Here is a 14,511-nt window from a genome sequence, read left to right as displayed (position 1 = left end):
TACAACAAGGGGAATTTTGGGAAAATTTACAAGAATGCTATTTTATTTTTTTAAAAAATTTAATGTTAAAAAATAATAAAAACTATATAAGGTTAAAAACGTGTGATTAAAAGGGCCTTTAAATTTGCAGTTACATAAAAAAAACGTGTGTGATTAAAGGATTCTTAATATTGCAATTACATCAGCAACGTGATACGGAAAAAATGGACATTAGGATAACTAAAAGTAATTCATAGACGTTAAAAATCTTCTATAAATTTGAATTCCTTTAATTAGAAGTATCATTTCAATAAAGAAATTTTCCAAGTTGTATATCATCACCACATCACTTTTATGATTTTATTTGTAGGTAATGTATTGTATTCCCTATCAGTTTTATGATTTTATGTGTTTTCTTAATTATGTTATGTTATCTTTTATGTTTATCTTATTTTAGTTCTTATCTTTATTTTTGGCAAAATACTTTTAGTACTATTTTATTGCAGATAATCTATGCAATATATAAAAGGGGAGTTTTGGGGGAGTTTTGGAGAAATTTACAAGATTGTCATTTAATTTAAAAAATTATATTAAATTAAAAATGTATAATTAAACGGCAGCTAAAACCGTGTGAACTATGAAGAGTGGGAGGTTTTACAATGAAGGTGTAAATGTGGGAATCAAAATTAAGTTATTGAGATCATTTGTCATATTTTAAAACAGAAAATGTAAACTAAAATTAGTGGGACAGTTACAAATGAAGATATTTTAAAAAGTATCTGTATAATTTATAAATACATGATCGTGTATGTGTGAGAGTTACAATGCAAAAATTCCGCTATTCTTAAGAAGCATCCAATATCATTTGCATGGGGAAGTTCATTGTATGTAGCCAAGATTACTTTTGAAAAGCTCTTTTGAACACAGTATAATTATGCTAAAATTGATGCAAGCTACGAGCTTTCCTCATCTCTTTGTTTCTAATGTCTATATGTGTAAACATCTTCTTTATCTCTTACCTCCTGCGGAATAATTATGTTTTATCACCCCTCTAATATTGTTCTGATTCATATCAGGGTTCCATCAAATCCGAAAGGTGCAGAGCAGTTGCCTCCTGATTTGCAGTTTCGTCAAGGGTTGCGTGCATAATATCTATTATTTTCGTTTCTTTCCGTCCATTTTTATTCATTACTATGTTTTCTTTTTTAGATTGATGTTACCACCATTTTCTTTCTTTTTGTTTTTAATAATTAATTATTTTTCAATAGTAACGATTAGTTTTTTAGTTCATCTATGTTACTTTATAGTTGATCCATGTACAAAAACTTATGTTGAAATTATAATTGGCTAAGTTTTTTTATATATATCTATAAGTAGGTTTAGTCATATGAAAGGATTATTATGTTGGTAAATTTAATGTATAATTTAATTTGTTTTTAATTTTATTGAAAACTATACAAATTGTTAGGCGAAAGTAGCTATACATATTGATTATTGATTTTGTGCATTGCAAATTGATTTTGTTCCTTAATTTATTGTAGTTTTAGGTGAGGCGGACGACTTTAAAGATGACAAACGAGTTATTTTACCTATGACGAATTGTGAAGAATTGAAAGTTTTAGTTTATAATGATCAGGTTGATTTTAATTTTAAAGTTAATGTAGTGTATTAAGAACTTTTAAAAATGATGAGTAATTATCCATTGTGTTTAATTCTTTATTGTGATAGATTTTTATCTTCCTACTACATGATTTAATGTTTAAACATTATAGTATGTGATTTGTTTATAACTAAAATTGTTACTCATATTGTTCATTGTTAATATTAATTCTAATTTTTTAATTAATTTTAAATTGAAAATTAATATTTTAAAAATATACTATTAATCTGTGCTATAATTTAAAAATGAAAATTATTATTTTAAAAATATACTATTAATCTGGGCATAGCATAGGTGTGATACTAGTTTTGTATTAAAACTCATGTTATTTCAAATGTTTCCAATTTTAGGGGACGGAGGGAGTAGTAAAGAGATGAAAAGAAGGGATGAGGGTTAGTCCTCAAGTTATCGGCATGAGGGATATCTTGAGAATAAAAGAAGGGAAGGATACCTTGAACTTTAACGAGAAAGAAGGGATCAAAACTAACATGATTGGTGTGGTCAGTCCCCTACCAATTAGTGTTTTAACCATTGGGATGGGGTTTAGTCCTCAAGTTGTCTGTAGGAAAGATACCTTGAGAATTAAAAAAGGAAGAGCCGGATCAAAGTGAAATATTAAACATAAAGTCTAAAATATCTCTTAAAAATAAAAGGTCAAAAAGGGCAAAAAAGTATTTGAACAGTGCACAAGTACTTTAAATGTGATTAATCCTTGTCCAGAGATCTCTGTAATATACTCCTTCCATTCCATAGTAATAGAGTCATTTTGTCATTTTGGTACGTTCTATAGTAATAGAGTCATTTCCCTTTTTAGTAAAAGTCAACACATTTTTCCACACCTATTTTACTCTCTCTTACTTTATTCTCTCTTCATCTCTCTACCTTTTTCATTTTCCACTTTACTCTCCATTTACTTAAGAGCATCTCCAATGGCGGCGAGCGGGCCGGCTAGCCGATTTTCGGCGCTCGTCGGTCCGCTCGCCGAACCATTGGAACCGGCGAGCGCCATTTCGGCGAAAAAATCGGCTAGCGCTGGCCGATTCGCGAGCGCTCGCCGAACCATTGCAACCGGCGAGCGTCATTTCGGCGAAAAAATCGGCTAGCGCTGGCCGGTCCGCTCGCTGCCATTGCAGGCTCAGGACCGGCGAGCGTTCGACGAGCGAATTTAAATTTTTTTTAAAAATTTTCGAAACACTATATATACGCGATTTGCACGTCATTTTCATTCACACCACTTGTTTTAACGAGTACTCTCTCTATCTTAATTTCTGTACAAGATCAATAACGCGAAATGGAGAATAACAACGAAGGTACTCCAGTGACGAGCGGGTCTCAAACTCCCCCGGTACCCGTGGGAGGTGGATGGGGTCCGATGCCCGGGTACTACAACATGTACCCGTGGCAGCAGATGATGCCCGGGATGGCACCCGGGGGGAGTATGCCGGGGGGTTTACCGGCGGATACGGAGGCGGCGGCGACGGACCCCGAGGAGAAGAGTTTTCTTCACGCAATGCTCGTGAGCATGCGTGACGATTTGAAGACCGGGGGGGCACCGGGGGGTTCCGGCAGAAACGGAGGCGGCGGCGACGGTGACGGTGGCGAGGGGGGGGACGGAGACGAGGAGTGAGGCGGAGGGTGTGTTTTTTTTTATAACGTATTTTTTTTAAATTAATGTATTTTTTTAATGTAAATTTTTTAAAAATTAATGTATTTTTTATTGTACTTTTTTAAATTTAAATAATATTATTGAATTTTCCCGTATCTGTGTCGTACATTTAATTCCGTATTTTGTGTGATTGTCAATTATTTGTTTTATATAATTAGGGGTGATGTGGTTAGGCTATTGCTGGGCTATTTGCTTGTCCTGATAATGTGTTACGGACGTCCTCCGTAACGTGACCGGCTATCTATCTTCTCGGACGGATAGGGTGATCAATCCTTCGACAAGCTCGAAGGAAGGCTCACGGATTTGCTGAGTCACAGACGTTCTCCGATCAGCAGCAAATAGGGAACAATAATTATACTAGATACTCAAGACAAGTTTAGGGAAAATATTATATTGATTGAATGAATAAAGTGATAACAATAACTCCTATTTATAATGCTACTAACTTAATGAACAAGAAAACAAAGATATAGAAAAAGATATGCAAATCCCTAATATATCTAAACTAAATATTAATAGTATAAGACTCGTATCAACTCCCCCACGGTTAAAATCCACCTTGTCCTCAAGGTGGGAACCACGAACCAAGGACGAGAGTTGAAAGCAAAAGCTTTAGCTAGACGTCTCCCCCTGGATCAAACACATATCGAGCAGCTGAATGTCTCCATTCATCACCTTTGTCAAAAGTCAACAAAGGAGACCCAATGTTGTCGGCAAAATTCCATGCCAAAACGAAAAGCTTGTTCACGCCTCCCAGAATGCCCAAGCATGGCATGTCATTACTCGGAGGGATCAACCTTGCATCTTTGTCGAGCGATGTTGATCGATGATTCATACTTGGAACATCACCGACATTCAAATCCACATTGACACAAGCAATTACGGGCAATTCGGTGTAAGCATCATCTCCTTTCTTGCCCCAACAATTTCTAACAACATTTTTGGATGACACTTGAACAACATTGAGTGAGGCGATTATCTTCTCCACTTCACCAATAGAACCATCCTCCTCTTTATCTTCAAGCAATGTCTCCTCCTTTTCATCAATCTTCTCATCATATACACCAACGAGCACTTGCGGTGGCTCATTGTCGTTCTTGACAATCCCTTTGTTCTTGAGGAACTCTCCAGGGGACTTGTTGTTTGGAACATCAAGAGGAGCGCCATCATTGTGAACATCGGTAATGTCATTGGGAACATCATCACCGAATACCATCGTGGGAGTATTATCAGTTTTCTCGTCGGCTAAATTCTCACCTTGAATGTTCTCCTCAAACTCCTCCCCATCATCCGCATAACAGAGAATGCGTTGTTTACACACATGTCCCATCACCCATTTCTCGGGACAGTGCCAGTAGAGACCCAACCTGGACCGTTCTGACTTCTCCGCCTGGGAGACCCGTATTAGCGGCAGGCGTGGCTGCTCCGGAGTTTGACTGGTCACACGTGCGGGCTGACTGTACAGGTCCCGCGTTGGCTTTTCGGTGGAGTAGCGGGGCTGATGGGAGGCGGGCTGGACTCGCGCTCTCACCTCCTCCCGATGGCGAGGTCGGTCCCAGCACGTCTCCGAGCGTCGGGGCCGGTCAACGGTCGGGTATCCGCGGTCCTGCTGTTGCGCCGGTGGGTCCCAACAGGTAGGTCGGCGCTTAGGCGGTGATGGCGAGTACATATCTAGCTCGTAGGATGAAGAATGATGATATGCAGTGGTCCGACGGGTCCATGGTGGGTCCCAGCAAGTGGGCTTTCTCCGACGGGTCCAGGGTGATTCTGTATCAGGCCACGACTGCGGACGGAGTACTTCCGCCCGGCTGCTCGGAGGCTCCCAATAGGTTACACGACGAGGTTGGACCGGCTGGTAGGGACGGAATGGCTGTGTGGCCTGAGGGAAGTCGTATTGACGACGACGATAACCGGCGTAGTCGTATGACATGTCGACGGGCTGAAGCGTGGTTGTGGTAGATGATGATCGTCTGACTTCGACGTGGCACGCGGGAATCCTTCTCGTCGGGCGTTGCAGAATTAGTGTTGTCCGGCAGCTAGAGCTCGGCGGACAGGCGGAACTCGACAACCAAAGCAGTTGCTGTGCGCGGAATGTTTTCCGTCGGGCAGCGGTGTAGCTTCGGTTCGAGATGGTGGGAGGGTGAGATCACGATGAAAGCACCAGTTGTTACGGACGTCCTCCGTAACGTGACCGGCTATCTATCTTCTCGGACGGATAGGGTGATCAATCCTTCGACAAGCTCGAAGGAAGGCTCACGGATTTGCTGAGTCACAGACGTTCTCCGATCAGCAGCAAATAGGGAACAATAATTATACTAGATACTCAAGACAAGTTTAGGGAAAATATTATATTGATTGAATGAATAAAGTGATAACAATAACTCCTATTTATAATGCTACTAACTTAATGAACAAGAAAACAAAGATATAGAAAAAGATATGCAAATCCCTAATATATCTAAACTAAATATTAATAGTATAAGACTCGTATCATAATGTGGCATGAGGATTTTTAGTGCTAATGATGTGGCAGGAGGAGTTTGTGGCTGGGCTATTGCTGGGCGAAAGCCACTGGAGTTGCCCTAACTCATCTAACACAATTTTTCTTAACCCCCGTGTAAAAAAAAAAACGCCTCCATTACTATGGAACGGAGGGAGTATATTTTTACTACGTACCAAAAATGTGCAAATGATATTGTCAAGGATTTTTTTTGTAGTTCACCGAAAAATAGTAACTAAAACATTAAAAAAACATAATTTTAAAATATTAAAAAACACCTCAATTATTTTTTCTTTTTTTCTTTATAGGATGAAGGGAGTAGAAAGAACTAAAATATTAAAAAATCGAATGAAAGTGTGAAAACAACTTCCGTACGTTTAAATGTCTGAAATGCTGCGTTTTGTCCACAGTATGATTTAGACTAAAAGTTAAAATTGGTCCTAAACATATGACGATTTTACGATTTTGGTATAAAACATTATCATTTGAATTATTTGGTCCCTCACAATTGAAAAGACCCGAATTTAGTCCTTTTTGGACGACACCGTTTAAAAATGACGGTCAACAACAGTTTAAACTATTTTGACTGCGTTATGTTACTAATTACGTTTTATTATCAATTAAATTATAACTTAATTTTTTAGGTTAGAGATTACGTTTCTTCGTTCTTCTCCTTCATATTTCCTTATAGAAAAAAATCAAACACATAAAGCTAGCCCATCAATTCAAATCAATTACTATGGTGATTCCGACGCGATTTATTGTCGTCGCCACATTCCTAAATCCCTCATTCACCCGCCCCTCCGGTAAGAGCTGCCGCCTTCGCCGATGCAACCAGCTCTCCCCTCAGGTCAAGCATCGCGCCTTCACCCCGATGAGGAAGACACCATCATTCACTCCCACGCCCGCTTCGTCAACAAATGGACCACCATTGTCCCCCCTCTCCGGCCGCACCGGCAACGCAATCAAAAACCACTGCAATTCTACCCTCAAGCGCAAGTGCTCCTCTTTCACCGAAAACGACGACTCCTCCCTTGAAGAGATCCGTCAGTGCCGGCTCCACCTCTGCCACTTATTTCACCCTGCTCAGTCCCTCCACCTCCGGTTCTACGCACACCAGCTCTCTGCTCACCAATCCGCCCACGAGGCTTAGTCTCTCGCTCGCCGAGATCGATATTGTTAATCACAACACTGACTCACGTACAACTCATTCCCTAAAAATTCAACCTAATTCTGTACAATTGCTGCCACCGCAGCCAATTCAACCGATGCAACGGCAAGCGGGGGTTCGTGCCCTTCAGCGCGGAATCGATGTGAGTGATGCATGAGATAATTCGGGCGGAGGTAAGGAATTACATGGTTGGATTGGAGAAGCAGCAACGACAAATTGAACACCAGGAGAAGCAGCGTCATAAATTGATACGAACATGGTGAGCCGATCAAACTCGACACCCTTCCGCTTCAACTCCTTGACGCACTTAGCCAGCAGCGTCGAGTCCTCTTTCTCCCGGGCCAGCTTCTTCTCAAGATGGGATTCAGCGTTGGTCTTGTGCCGGATGGCCCAGATGAAGCCCAGAAGAAGAGCAGGGAGCAGATGGAAGCAAACCAGGAGCGGCGGCAAAGGTGGGGGCGGGCAACGGCGGCGGCGGAGGGTGGTGGAGTGGAAGGGGAAGAAGAGGGTGTTGAGAGGAGGATAGAAGAGTGTGTCGGGAGAGAGAGAGAGTCAAATTTGTTTTTAAAATAAGAAAAAAATTAAATATTCTAATTTAAATCTCTAATTTAGTCAAAATAGTTTAATCTGTAGTTGACCGTTAATTTTTAACGGTACCGTCCAAAAAGGACTAAATTTGATCCGTTTTCATTTGTGAGGAACGAAATAATTCAAAAGATAATGTTTTAGACCAAAATCATAAAATCGTCATATGTTTAGGACCAAAATTTCATTCTTGGTATCATTCTGATTAGCTAAAAATCTAAAGAAAAAATTAAGAATGATTGGTTTTATACTTTTGTTTATTATGTTTGCTAGTACACAAAAAGTAAAACATCATATAGAAAAATACTCCATCCATCTCACAGAAATATGTAATATTTTTTTTTCTTTTGTCCCATAGAAATAGTCAATATCCATTTATGATAATTTTTTTCTTCTCTTTTACTTTATTATTTATGGACCCACCATCTACTACATAATTTCAATTACTTTTTCTTTTATCTCTATGGGATGGAGGGAGTAGAAAGAACTAAAGTATTATAAATCAAATGAAAGTGTGAAAACAACTTCCGTACGTTTAAATGTCTGAAATGCTGCGTTTTGTCCACAGTATGACATTTGCATTTTACCAGGGATTCATTTCCTTTAAGGACCCGTTTTATTGCTTGGTTTGAAAAAAGATGGACTGGATTAATTATTTGGAAAATTTTGGCTTTAACAAAGGTTGAAGTTATCCACTTGTGGGAGTTTTATAGCAATTGAAAAAAGATGGATTGGATTAAATATTTGGATAATTCATTTCTGATGTTTGGTGTCTTCTATGCACTGAGGAGTATTAAGTTGAATTTACCATTTTGTCCTCAAATTTGTGGGAACTGTGTCGTGTTGGTCTCCATTATGTACGGAGTGGATTTTGCCCTAAATTGATTCTCGCCATTCCAATTACACTTCCAGCCACATACCTAGCTCCATTATATAAGAGCGACAGAGGTTTTCTTCGAAGTAAGCCACGCCGTTCAAACGAAATAGGGTTGTCACCTCACTCCTGATGATATAAAAGAGCGAATGCAGTTCTTCGAGCTGCGATATCGCATATTCAAGGCTGTGGTGGAGACTTACGGGGTAACGTGGGAAGTGAAAGACCACTTCATTTATGCTGATGAAGCTGTGTGGAAAAAAATCTTTAAGGTGAGTCCTACTTTGTCATCTTCGCCATCCTTTTAGCAACATTTTGCATGCTTACATACTATGTTTTTACCTTTATAGCATCATCTGTTCGCTGCTGCTTACTTCCACTGTGACGAACTTGATTTCTCCCGTCTCGCTATTGTATTTGGCATGGAGGACGTCAAGGTTGAAGAAGTGACAAATTTGATCTTTATCTCTGACTCCACTGAAATTCCGCCTCCACCGTTTGTGCCTACCATCACCACGCCCACTGATCCTGACAAAGTGAACTCACCTATTATCACTGTGATTGGTTCGGTGCGTCGCAAGCTATTCGACGAAGAAGGGGATTCTCGCGACCCTGAGTCCAACAATGGCCATCTCCCACCTTTTTATTCTCCTCCGACCAGTGTGAAACATGATTTGAAGTTGGGAAACCCAAAGCTTGGTAACCTCGTCAAATAGCTAACTCCTCCAGCATGCTCGCCAAATGCGTACTCCTCGGCTTCTTGGAGCCCATTTGGTAGGTATAGGAAGCACTGGCTGTGAGCTATGCAACCCATACATAGCCCTCCTTTTGCACTTCTAGGTATATATTTCCCAATTGTGTGTTTAAATCTTTTGCTATAAATGAAGCTTTCTCTCGCAAAATGTACGCCTCCCCTTTTGTGTTATTATATCTAGGAGGTTGACAATGTAAGAAAGTTATGTTAATCATAGGAAAAAATGGGAGATTATGAATTGTAATGTGCTATAGGGCTTATGTTAATATGAATTATTAAAAAAATCCATGGGGAAGCACTTACTAATTAAATATTGCTTGGTTTAATTTGTAGAGCATGTCACCAAACACAAATAAGCCATCGAAACATAAAACCACAAAACCAAATATGTCATTAAAGCATATTACAAAATATTCATAACAGCTAGACACAGTAATGATTAACTATGACAGACCCTAAACCCGTTTAACTTTCATGTATAATAATTAACTATGACAACCCTAAATCCAGATGTTCAAATAATTTTTAAATTAATGATAATGTATAGTATGTCAAACGCTGAATGTATCTAAGCATGCTAATTAATCAGTAAAATATATGAATGGATATCAGCACTACCCTGAATTTATTTTAGTTCTATCTGATATTTAGCGATATTCTAAAATTCGGAAACTCCGTACATAAAATGCAGATTCAAAAACAGATCTTTTTAGGTATGAACTTAAACCCTCATTAACTCCAAAATTTTATACAAATCTCAACAATAAAGGTGGTTTTAATATTGCAAATTGAAGGGACTGATTGATTTCTTTTAATTTGGAATGTTTAGGGTTTAGGGTTCTCCTTTAGAAACTCAAATTTAGGCGTAAATTGTAAAAGTCAATGCCAATTAAATCTCCAGAAATGCAGAATCCTGATTTCAATATTATTGGAAATTAATTAATTAATTACATAATTCAGTTTCCAATTAACTTCCAATAAAATCTGAACGCTTTTAATTTTTCATTAATCAATTTCCGTTTATTTTTTCATGCAATGAATCACTCCATCGCATTAAATATAAAAAAATTATAGGAAGGATTCGACTCTTCATTTTATATCCCACAACCAAAATTTCCCTATAAATTAGACCAATCATTTTGGAAATTTCATTCATCACTATCATAATTTATTCTCCAATTAAAAAAATGGCTACTCTAATTTACTCTCTTCTGCTCTCTTCAATTTACTTCACATTATCCAGCTATGCCTCCTCCGATAACGGCGGCTTCACCCTCGATCTGCTCCACCGAGATCCTCCCTCCGGCGAAGCCCGATTCCGCAGCATCAGGAGCGCAATCGACCGCTCCTTCTCCCGCAAATCCTTCCTCCTCTCCAAGCTCTCCAAAGGCATCGACTCCGTCGATGCTACGATCACTGGTGCTGGAGGCGAATACGTGATGAAGTTCCTGATCGGAACTCCGCCGGTGGAGCAGCTCGGGATCGCCGACACCGGCAGCGATCTCCTCTGGACGCAGTGCCTCCCGTGCACGCAGTGCTACAAGCAGGACTCTCCGTTGTTCAATCCTTCCAAATCGAGATCCTACCGCCCGATCTCCTGCCAATCCAGCCTGTGCCAGGCCGCCGGCAGCGCGTCATGTGACGACGGCAACCACTGCCAGTACCAGGTCTCGTACGGGGACAGGTCGCACACCGCCGGAGACGTCGGAACCGAAACCCTAAGTTTTGGCGGGAAAATCAGTTTCCCCAAAGTCGCTTTCGGATGCGGCCACGACAACGACGGAACGTTCAGCCAGACGGGATCTGGCATCGTCGGCCTCGGCGGCGGATCCGTCTCCATAGTCAACCAACTCCGCTCCACCACCGGCGGCAGATTCTCCTACTGCCTGACGCTGCTCAACGCCAACGCCTCCAGCAAAATCAGCTTCGGCAGCGACGCGGTTGTTTCCGGATCTGACGTCGTTTCCACTCCGCTGGTGAAGAAATCTCCGGATACTTACTACTATTTAACGCTGGAAGGAATCAGCGTCGGAGAAAAGAGAACTGAAATTGGCTCTTCCAAAGCCGGATTTGGGGGATCGGTCGAGGAAGGTAACATCATCATCGATTCGGGGACGATGTTGACATTCGTGCCGCAGGAGATCTACGATGGAGTATTGGCAGCTCTAGCGGAGGCGATCAGCGCGGAGAAGGCTACCGATCTACAGGGGACTTTCGGTTTGTGCTACCGAGTCTCGGTAGGGCAAGGCATCGATTCGCCTCCTGTGACGGTGCATTTCACGGGGGCGGATTTGGTGGTGGAGGCGGTGAGCTTGTTTGTGGAGGTGGAGGAAGGGTTGAGTTGTTTGACGCTGGTGGCGTCGCAGGATTTGTCTATATTTGGGAATCTGTTTCAGATGAATTATCACATTGGGTATGATTTGGTTAAGGGTGAAGTTAGCTTCCAGAAAACTGATTGCGCGACGGAGCAGGAGTGAGCTTTATGGGGGTTTTATAACGACGTTATAAAAAAAATAAGCTGGTTTAATTATTGCATTTAATTTTCTTTTTATGTTTTTTTCGTATTTCTAATGATGTTTCTAGGGTTATGTAATGATCTTAAACCAGTTTATTTAGTAATTTTATTTTGAGTAGCTTAGTTTTTTCGTTGAATTTGATGATATATCTACGTATATCATAATGTTAAGATTATCAATTAATTTAATCCATCCGTTCCAAGGTAGTGATGACATTTTATTAACTATTTTCAAAATATTATTACAAATTGTCCAACCCTACTTCTCTAAGCTCTTTTAATGTACCCCTCCGTCCCATAATAGATGACATAATTGGAGAATGTCATGAGATTTTAGGAGATGTTGTTTTGTGTGTTTGATGGAGAGAGAAAATAGTATATTTATATTAATGTGAGAGAACTTTTTCTAAAATAGAAAATGTGACATTTTTTGTGGAACAAATTAAAAAGAAAAGTGTGACATCTATTATGAGACGGAGGGAGTATTATTAATTATTTGTGACAAGCTGTCTTCTTCCGTTGTTGATCGACTGTGTAAGACTTTCACTAATTTGTATTTTTCGTTCATGAGGAAATGAAAATACGTTTGGTCGTTTGGATAAATAATTTTCTGCTACAAGAGTTGCTAACTTGCTATAGGTGTAGTATTTGAATTTCGAAATATGATCATATGATTGATTGTTCAGTTACATCCCTCATTCTACATAATAACTGCTTTCCTTTTTTTGTTTTTTTTGTGATGATACAAAGTTGTTATCTTGGATGGCCTAATTTGGGTTTTGATTGTTATTTTACTTTATTCTCTCCCAAGTAAAAACAAAGGTGAGAAACCTAGGGCTAGGAGTATGTTTTTTTCTCTGTCAAACCTGTCACATGCCCAAACCCTAACTCATTCTTTTTCAAATGTTTAAAAAATCATTTTACTTATAATATAATTCAACTCATAAATTTAATTATGGCATCAATCATTCAAATTGAATTATCACGTCATATCATCCAGGTACTAATTACTACCACTTGAAACACCAATACAAACTTTTTGATTTTTGAGGAAAACTAAACAAAATTGTGTTATTAAACAAATATATATGTTCATCTTAGATATTTGTCTTATTAATTTACTGTCTATCGAAAAGAAAAAGAGTTTACCACATGGCATAACACTTCCCAAATTTGAAATAAAAATATGAGTTTAAATTAAAAATTAAGTCGTATAAATGTGAGCAATGTGGCCTTTGAATTCTTTTTGAAATAAATTAAAGCGGCCAAACGGGACATTAATTATAAAATTAGATAAATAAACTCTCCGTGAATCCACCTGGAATTTGAATGAAAATCCAATAATTCGGTGAATCAATTAATTGCCCCTCTAATTAAGCTATAAGCAATAACGGCAAATTTCTCTTTCAAAATTAAAGTAATTGCATTCGAAGCTCAGATTGACTGTACACTAACCACACTAATTAAGGAACAATCATACTTCGGTTATATATTTTTTGAATAATTCATTCAAAATTTGAAAGATTTTCCCTAAATAACCGTGCATTTCATTTCTAAAGGTAACGAACAAATGAATTCATATTGCAATAATAATTACAGAATTTTTCAAAAAAATATATACACATTTGACATTTCAACCAAATATTTTAGTATAAATAGGGTTAACCATTCTTGCAATTCCATCCTCACAAATTCTTTCAATTGCACTTGCACAACACAAAAATCATGCCTTCTTACCACAAGTGCATGTCTATATTTCTTTCATCTCTTGTGTTTTATTCCCTCTGCTTGACATTGACATACTCAGCCGAATCCCTTGGCGGCATCACCCTCGACTTCTTCCACCACTACTCGATTCATTCGCCTTCGTACGACCCGTCCAGCACGCGTTTTCAACGCCTAAGAGACGTGGTTGACCGCTCCTTGTCAAGAAAATCCTCGTTAACGGCCTTGCATTCAACATCAACGACAAAGGCCATAGTTGCTCCGGTCAGCCCTTCGGGCTATGAGTATGTTAAGGATGTACTCCTTAACCTCGATTAGATTCCTTTGTGAAGTCGCGGGAATCTTTACCCGACGATCAACAACGACAAGAACTAGGGTTTTGGTTGTTTGAAGAAGAAGAAAGTAGCGTAAAATATTTTATTTCCTGATTGCTCCTCAATTATGAAATATTCCCACATATTTATACTGTGGAATCCTCAAATAAATAAATCTAATCTAATCTTAACCAACTAAGCAAAATATATTGTAAAGATATTAATTACTAATATATGCGAGATATGGAAGATATGTCTCGTAACAACTCCCCCGCGGTTAAAATCCACTTTGTCCTCAAGGTGGGAATCAAGAAGCAACGACGAGATTACAGAAGCTTTGCGAGGCATACCCTCTGGGATCAAATGGGCATAGAACAAGTGAACTTCTCCCTTCGTACAACTTTGCAACCGGAAAGGGTAAATCGAGAATGAATGGTGATTTATGCCTATCCAAATCACTAACACACTTAGTCGTAATATTTGATAAAGCAATCAAATATACAAACTGAGGTTCATATAACTCTAGTGAATATATATCTCCTGTTTTCAAAGTTAAGGTGTATAGCAAGAAACGATCATCTGCCAAAGTCGACTTTGGCTTCTTGAAGTTGATGACTTGACCTTCAGCTTTACTCTCTGACTCATCCAAATCAACAACTCCCGAGATTACAACCGAAACAATCAAGCTCCCATCCAAGTTCCATTTGTTATCCGACTCTTTTAATCTAATTCCACAGATATCAGGGCTGCACGGCGGAGAGATCGCGA

General features: G+C 39.2%; 1 protein-coding gene and 1 pseudogene across 1 annotated transcript; both read left to right on the top strand.

The window, feature by feature from the left end:
- The first annotated feature begins 6,544 nt into the window (after positions 1-6,544).
- Positions 6,545-7,239, top strand: LOC121766767 (annotated as a pseudogene).
- A 3,137-nt stretch (positions 7,240-10,376) lies between these two features.
- LOC121766766 (aspartic proteinase CDR1-like) lies at positions 10,377-11,747 on the top strand. The gene has a single exon (XM_042163019.1). The coding sequence runs from the start codon at positions 10,377-10,379 to the stop codon at positions 11,664-11,666; it is 1,290 nt and encodes a 429-aa protein (XP_042018953.1). The 3' UTR covers positions 11,667-11,747.
- Positions 11,748-14,511: the final 2,764 nt, after the last annotated feature.

This window comes from Salvia splendens, chromosome 15, assembly GCF_004379255.2.
Source record: "Salvia splendens isolate huo1 chromosome 15, SspV2, whole genome shotgun sequence".
In the NCBI taxonomy this organism is placed as follows: domain Eukaryota; kingdom Viridiplantae; phylum Streptophyta; class Magnoliopsida; order Lamiales; family Lamiaceae; genus Salvia; species Salvia splendens.
This window is presented reverse-complemented; position numbering and strand designations above follow the sequence as displayed.